Source organism: Chelon labrosus (genome assembly GCF_963514085.1).
Source record: "Chelon labrosus genome assembly, chromosome: 12".
Classification (NCBI taxonomy): Eukaryota; Metazoa; Chordata; class Actinopteri; order Mugiliformes; family Mugilidae; genus Chelon; species Chelon labrosus.
The window spans coordinates 19,366,998-19,375,108 of NC_140345.1; the positions used below are offsets into that span (position 1 = coordinate 19,366,998).

Genomic DNA, 8,111 nt, shown 5'->3' on the forward strand with positions numbered 1-8,111 from the left:
TCTTCCAGTGTGAAGTCTGAATGAATTAAATTAAATTAAATTACAATAAAACAAAATAAGACAAACAAATAAAACAAATTATAATGAAATAATACAAATCGCATCATAAAAATTAACTGTTTTATGAAGACTGGAAAAAAAAAAGAAAAAGAAATAAACTACCGACTCTGGTTCACCACTTCGTCTGCTACGCCTCTTTCTGTTGCTGGCTGCCTCTGTATGGTCAAGGGGACGCTTTTGCAAATTCAACAGGAAGTACAATAATAATACAAAGCAGGAATAAATGTTGGCGAAATTAGATAACACAAATACATCCGGCTTCAGCATGATTCCTTCAGATTAAGAGCACGCCATAAACATACATCTTAAATAACATACTGTATAAATAAATATAGATGTCCAAAGCTTGCACTAGTCTCTGTTCAGAAGTATCCCTTTAATTAATTGTTTTGTTGGTTATTATTTGCATGCCTTCATATCGGTGGCAGTAGCAGAAGTAAATTCGTGTTTTACTTTGAAAAGCTAAACCGGATGTTTTCCTTCTGGCGTCAACAACTTTACGATACGTAAAACTAGCTTTGACTGTAGTTAGCCACGTCATGTAAACTTAGCTGTGGAGCAGTTGTGATATAAAGACAGAAAAGGAGTCGCAGTTTATTGGGGATAGTTGGATACTTTCAAAAGAGGGACTTTTATTGCGGCTTCATAATTTGGCAGTAATCCTATGGAAAGATGTCAGATATTTCGGACTGGTTCAGAAGTGTCCCTTTCATCACCCGGTCATGGTTTGCTGGATCGCTTGGCTTGTCCCTCATTGCCAAACTGGGATTGATTAATTTCAGGAACCTCATACTGTTTCCGGATATGATCTTCAGCAAATTTCATGTAAGTTTTTCAGAGCTCTGTTTACTTGCGCGTTTGTTAAAGTGAGTGTCAACTTACAAACGAGGTGTTGTTGTGTTTCGGATGTAGTCGGTTTGTTAGCAGGTGGCTAATACTGTTCAGTTAGCAGGCCGGAGCTGTACGACAGCCAATGAGAATGCGAGACGTAGGTTAGGACTTCCGGGTGCTGTCAAAATGCCACTTCACGTAGTGATACCTCTTTTACATACAGGGTTATGAGTGACACTGATTTATGGGTTGAATTTAACTTAAAGATAAACAAATAAGTGTTTAAATTACCACACAACGTGGTGAAATAGTGCACGGTAGTATTTGATTATATAAACTAATTAGTTTTAGGTTGCTGTTCTCGTGCGCACCACAAGGCGGAGACAGTATATCGGAGTATTGTTCTGATTTTTTTAATTTCATTTTCATTTATATAATCATTTATATAATCTTACACTTGTCATTAAAAAGAACAAATAATACCAGATGAGTGCATGGTCTTAAGAGTCTTTTTTAGTGTTTGAGTAAATTGAAGTCCTTTGAAATAATTAGTTATTGAATGATTAGAGTTTTTGTGGTGCCATAATGTTTGTAGATACAGTATTTGCCAAGAATGATTAAAATATTATAGCTAATATATATTTATTTCCAACCCCCCGAACACAAAATATAACATAAAATTCATAAATGTGTATACTGACATGTTAAACCATATGTGTAGTCTTGTCTGTATTTACCTTAAATCCATCCAACACTTCTTTGACCTGATCAATTCGATGTAAAATTTGGAAGGATACTTCTTAATGCAGTATTTAAATCTACCCTACGGGCTCTTTTCTACAGTTACAGGTATTGCTAATTTGTAGTATGCTGTCTAGGATGTGCGGTATGAATCGAGACCCTCGGGCAATGTTTGGGTGCACCGCTTTCCATACAGCCGGTTATGAGCCTGCAGACCTGTCAGAGCAATCAAGATTTAGTGTTACCATGCTGGAATCTACGTGAAGTCTTGAGTTGTTTTCCAGTTGTTTAGCAAGCGTCATGATATAGGAGGTGTAGTTGTTCATGTACATCCTGGCAGTTAACGTAACTGTCAAGTATAATAAAACACAATAATTAATATACGAGGAGTGCGAATTCAAGCAGGGACTACATAAATTTTCTTCCAAAAAAATGTTTACGTTTGGGAGAAATTCAGAGAACCCTGTTGTATTTCTATGAGCAGTGTGTTAAACGTTTAAACTGCCTGAATTGTGGGGAGCAACCAGCGTCGTCTGAGTGGCGTTCAGGCTTCGGTGAGGTTATTCAAGGTTAGGAGACAGAATATGAATATGTAATCAGACACAAGTCTGGGAACAAGATAGCCCCCTTAATTGTACAAATAAAATATTTTATTTATACAGAAGATTCTTTGCTTATTTGTGATAGAAAAATAGTCTGTATACAGCATGAGTATAACATACTAGTATATTCTTTAAGTGTCAGTATCTATGTGCTGTACCTCTTAGTATAGAAAGTCTTTGAATGAGTATTTTCGTATGTACTGGGCTGTTTTTATGGAGCTATTTTCGACAAAGGTATGAACAGACGTCTTCTTTCTGCACTGGTCACTTGAACAATCGTTGCGCTTTCAACAAACTTACATGACTGTGTACTGTTTAACCTGCGTGGCTGCTCTGGTCATTAAAATAGGTTTCACACATCTCAGAGGAACACAAACGTTGATGCTGCTCAGTAGCTCAATTCACTATTATTCTTCCTCCTCGGAGTCGTTAAACACTGGTGCTCGGCAAACATTAAGAAATTGAATCTCACCCTTGTGACTTACTGCAGATAATTATTATTGTTAAGGGAATCTTATCGATTTAAGCCACGATGAATTTCATTATTGCAGTGTAATGTACTGCATGTACTGTATATACAGAGAGCCATTTGTTTAGCCAGCTATTTAAAACTGTGAAATGAGCAGAAACATAATGGCAATACAGTGAAGATATTAGACTGCGATATATAAACTCCTGACATTTATAAGTCTATAAGATGCCAAAGGCGTAGGAAAGGACGTCCCCGCATGAGTGGTGGGTAAGCGGTGAGTTCAGAAGCTAGAATCGGAGAAGGGTTGGCGACATCTTAAAATAGATTAGTCACTTATCAAAACTGTTGAGGGTTAACGTTCCGTCAAAACAGGACTGATAATAATTTTGACAGTAGTAAAACTGTATGTATGTTGCTCTTGATTGAAAGAAATTAAGTATTTGTCTTTTCATCAACCCTTAAACGTTGTATTGATCTGACTTCTGTTGCCAATTACTCTTTGAATCTGAGACGATCTGTTTTCATCTAGTTTTAATCGCTTTGTAGTTAGCGTTTCAAGTTAGCAACCTTTCTATTAAGTTAAAATTTCTTCTGTTTGTTTCAGATCTGGAGACCAGTGACGGCCACCTTTTATTTCCCAACTGGGTTTCAGTACCTGGTCAACCTGTATTTCCTCTATCACTACTCCACTCGGCTAGAGACAGGTGAGACCTCGGGCCTTCGTGGTTTAAGTCACGTTACGTGCTCTTTACATCTGTGTGCAAATGTTTTTCCCTCCTTTTGTCCTCCAGGTGCGTTTGATGGCAAACCTGCAGACTATATCTTCATGCTCCTCTTCAACTGGATCTGCATTGTTGTATCCTTTGACTGTGATTGCAAACTGTCAGTCCCTTTAAGACCTTATGTTTAGACGATAGATTTGAATCGACCTGCAGTAAATCATTCCCGCGACATCAAAGTTAGGTGCTGCTTTCGTTTGCTGTCTGCGTTTCTCTTTCATCTGTCTTCTCTGTACCCGACTCCCTCTCTGCAGTAGTGTGCCATGTCAGAGTGGCTCTGTGCCAGTGGCCCAGAGTCAGCCTACCCCTGCAGAGCAGAGAAACCTAATCTAGGTCACACGCAGCACCCGCAGAACAGTCCGGCCCACATCCCAACACTGTGCCGCTTTGTCGGGAGTTCAGCTTTGATTGTCTGGCTTTTCACAGACGTTCCTGCTTCACGGGACAGAATTTGGCATAATTTTGTTTTGTCTACATCTCATCTTAAGCCAAACATTTCAGTCTAATTCTGGAATTCTGGAAATGAAAAAAAAAGGGAGGCGGGGTAGGTGTGATCTGCCAAGGTCAGATACCTTGCTCAAGTAGAAAAAAGGCAGAGGCGACTGCCAGCTCCTTTCAGGGCTGGTGCGGGGTTTTGAACTGGCAACCCTCCAGTCGCCAGCTGCTCTGATCTTAAGGCTCCATCTGTGATTGTACTGAGGTTGTCGTCCTTGACTCCATGTCTGTAGATAATTGGGGTTCTGATGAACATGCAGGTGAGACTTCTCCTCTGTATTTACTGTTTACAACAACGTGAAAAGAAAAGTGTGTACGCGTATGTACTTGAAATCTTAAGAGCGTTTCATAATCCAAGATACGCTCTTACACCGATCAGCCACAACATTAAAACCACTGAGGAGTAAATATCACGTTTCACCTTGAGACGCTGTAATGTTCTAGCTGGGAAACGTTTGGACCTGGCATTCGTGTGGATGTTACTTAGACATGTACCACCCACCTAGACTAGACCAGGCACCCCCACCCCATAGCAATGACACTTCTTGATGGCAGCAGCCATCCTCAGCAGGATGCAGTCTGACACAGAAACACACACAAAATCGGTTTAGGAACAACTCAACAAAAAAAAAAATAAAACATAAAAAACAGCACAAGGTGTTGACCTGGCCTCCAAATTCACTAGATCCCAAACCTATCAAGTATCTGTGGGATGCACTGGAACATGCCTGATTCATAGAGGTCTCTCCTCAACTCATAGGACCCAAAGGCCCCCACTAGCAAAATTCTGCTACAAGGAGACTAAACAATATTAGTCCCTACTTGAATTCGCATAATGTTATGCCTGATCAGTTTATATTCTGATTAACACTTATGTTCTTTCTGTAAGGTAAGTGTAAGGCTACCACTTACTGCCTCACGCTTTATTACAAAAATGATCCAAACTATATCCTTCTGGTCACTGCCAAGTTTTTGTAGAGATTAAAGATACAGTACTAATCTAATGAGACTCCTCCGGTGTTAATGTGTAATATTGTTGATGTTTTCAGCTGCTGATGATCCCGCTGGTCATGTCAGTGTTGTACGTCTGGGCTCAGTTTAACAAAGACAAGATTGTGTCCTTCTGGTTCGGAACACAATTCAAGGTAAAATGCTGCGAACGCCTCATCATTTCATGCCATCTCGTGCTTCGTAGACTTAACAGAACTCATAACATTCACACTGACACCATTCCTGTCCTAGGCGTATTATCTGCCTTGGGTCATCCTGATCTTCAACTTTTTCATCGGAGGCTCGTAAGTGCAAATTTAAAACCTCCCCCTGCTCCTAAAAGGCGGCTTGTTATGTCGTAACAGCGGCACTTTGGTAACGCTGTTATTCTTCTTCCCTTTGTTATCGCGCAGCTTTGTGGATGAACTGACAGGAAACCTGGTGGGCCACCTCTACTTCTTCCTCATGTTCAAATACCCCATGGACCTGGGAGGACGCTGCTTCCTCTCCACACCAGAGATCCTGTAAGTATTTTTGTGTATGTGTGCATTTTTTTAAAAAACGCACATTTTAGCCTTGAAATGGTGCCTTTGACCGTTTGATATCACTGGAGGAAACTTGATATACTGGTATTTGTGGATTTTGAGCGTGTGAAAACGTACCTTTATTTGTTTTAATACACTTTGCTGCTACAGCTTTACTCTATCTTGTAAGGCCAGTTACTTATTGTGGCTTCTCTTGCAAATGTTTGCCACTTACAGAAGGACGCGTTAACGTCTTACTAAGCCAGCATGCGGACGGCTTGACTTCTTGCTTCTTTGCAATGTTTTGGCTATGTCTTAGCATTTTCTAATAAGCTGTAATATTCACTTGTGTCCATGGGGGAAAGCGACAGTTGCACAGTGTCCCATTGATAACACACCGAGGTGCAAGGTGCAAGCAACCAGAAGAATAACTGTCCAGGGCTTTTGCTATCCAAACCTTTATTATGAAAGATAAAAATTTAAAGTTTAAGATCTTCAAAACTTCTATTTCAAATGTTTATTTCTCTACTCAAGCTACTGTTTGGTTCAGCTTGCATTGCTTGGTGTGTCTGTTGCTGCATTCACTCACTTTTGGTTTCAAGTATCTCAAATACTTGGTCAACCATGTACAACCAAGAGACTCTTATCAGACAAAGGCTCTGCCACGGTACATTTAGAAATATTCCAGTAAGGCTGTGGGTACAGGCCACTCTGCCATGTCGCCAGATTTCAAATCTTTAATTTTAGTATATACATACGCCAAAGTTTTCTTCTCATTTCTTGATAATTTAACATACAACGTTAACATCTCTCTCTAGGTATCGATTCTTCCCTAGCAGAAGAGGAGGGGTGTCAGGCTTTGGAGCCCCTCCCCCCAGGAGGCCGGCTGCCGAGGGGCCGGCGGGAGGAGGAGGAGGGGGACGCTACAACTGGGGACAAGGCTTCCGCCTCGGGGGTGAATGAGAGAGAACCACACCGCCCCTCGCATCCCAGTCACAAAATGGCGCGGCAGTTGATGTTCCGGGTTAAAATGCTTGCTTTCTCACATTTTTTTTTTTCCTGCTTGAACCTCGACTTCTAATTTAATTTCGCGTTTAAGTTTTAAAAGAGACAACAGGAGAAAAATATGTGAAAACGTGTATTTTAACCAAGAAGTCACCCACACAGCAGGACTCAGACTCTGGCCTTAGGCTCAAAAAGTAAAGCAAGCTCATCTAATACTACTACTGTGGATGTGTCCATGTGAAGCAGATAGATTTTTTAATTTTATTTTTTTGTGATGATTTCTGAGCTCTCCTCCCATTTTCCTTCTCTTCGTCCCTCCTCCGCCTTTTTTTTTTTTTTTTTACTCCACACCCCGCCATTGGACTGTCAAGACGAGAGACGTTGCAGCTGCACACCAGCACCCTGTTGATTTTGAGTCTTGCGTTCCTCCCTCTCTCCCTGATGCCATATCAGATTACATTGTAATTACCAACGCACTGGGAGCGTGCTCTCAGCCGTCCCTCGGCAGAACGTGGGCAAAGCTGTTTAGAGAGCTCTGTTTCCAGGTCTGAATTTAAATGGGTGCGAAATGTTTTTTTGAGCCTCTGTGGCACTGATCTGATGTTTTATCTTGTTATGAAACTTGATTTGGGCCATAATGAGGTACAGATGGCTCTTTCATTTTTTTGTAAATATAACAATTGTTTATTGAAAGAATGAACGAGTCTGAGTGTAATTATCGTACTGTCTTTGTTTCCTCAAAGCAACACCAACATTTAGATTAAAAAAAAAAATAATAATCACCAAAACCCCAAAGCTATTGGTTTTACTCTGACAAGGGTTAAAACTGGCAGTGCTGCCGATGAGATAGAGTTTCGAACAACTCTGGAACACTTTCAAGGTACATTTTCAGTAATTATTATAACAGCTTTGAACAATGTTTTTGACCTCTACAGTTCATTAGTGGAAGAGGCCTGAAGAGAGTTATTTAAATAATGGATACGAGTAATTTCTGGACATGAGATGTGTCCTTCGCAGAAACAAAATCCGTTCTCTGCGTTCCTGTTCTGTGTGTTTTCAGGAGATGTTTCAGCGTCGCGCTCAGATTGAGGTTCTGTGCCATAAAACTGTCAACCTGTGAACGGGAAAGATTGCCAAGATAAACTTACTGCCATGTGTGCAACATAATAATTTATGATGGATTGTTGGAGGGAAGTAGCCTGTTCTTATCCTAAAAATATTATTTCTTATCCTGCACGTAGTCACATATCAGAGCTATCCTGGTGTAAAGAGGCGCTCAGATGAGGTGTATGATTTCGTCGCCGTTACTCTTATGTCCATTACCGCTTAAAGTCCACCCATACAATTTGATTGGGCCAGCAGATCTTTCTTGGGGATTAATCGGTTCCCAACAAAGCCACTCTAGACCAACTTTCCCCCGACAAACACTTTGTGTGTGGTGAAATTTAGGGCTGCCTGCAAAATGTTGGTTAGGGAAAACTGGTTTGGAGTCATTCGGCTTAATGCGTTGATGAACAGGAGAGAACAGCGACGTACCCATACACATCATCTGAGCGCCATTTACACCAAAATGGCTTTGATTCACTGTAAGACCATCCAATTGTGTGCAGGC

The 8,111-nt window shown here is 40.7% G+C and overlaps 1 protein-coding gene across 1 annotated transcript; it reads left to right on the plus strand.

Annotated features, from left to right (window-relative positions):
* Nucleotides 1-588: 588 nt before the first annotated feature.
* Nucleotides 589-7,759, plus strand: derl1 (derlin 1). The gene is made up of 8 exons (XM_084556633.1): nucleotides 589-885; nucleotides 3,311-3,410; nucleotides 3,498-3,562; nucleotides 4,214-4,240; nucleotides 5,030-5,125; nucleotides 5,223-5,275; nucleotides 5,384-5,494; nucleotides 6,313-7,759. Exons 1-8 carry the CDS (start codon nucleotides 733-735, stop codon nucleotides 6,455-6,457), a joined length of 750 nt encoding a protein of 249 aa, XP_084412759.1. The 5' UTR covers nucleotides 589-732; the 3' UTR covers nucleotides 6,458-7,759.
* The last annotated feature ends 352 nt before the right edge of the window (nucleotides 7,760-8,111 follow it).

Excerpts from the sequence above, each read along its gene's own strand:
- derl1 (XM_084556633.1), top strand. The coding sequence starts at position 733 with ATGTCAGATATTTCGGACTGGTTCAGAAGTGTCCCTTTCATCACCCGG. Across the intron at positions 5,126-5,222 it reads GGTTCGGAACACAATTCAAG|GCGTATTATCTGCCTTGGGT; the intron begins GTAAAATGCTGC and ends TTCCTGTCCTAG. Across the intron at positions 5,495-6,312 it reads CTCTCCACACCAGAGATCCT|GTATCGATTCTTCCCTAGCA; the intron begins GTAAGTATTTTT and ends ATCTCTCTCTAG.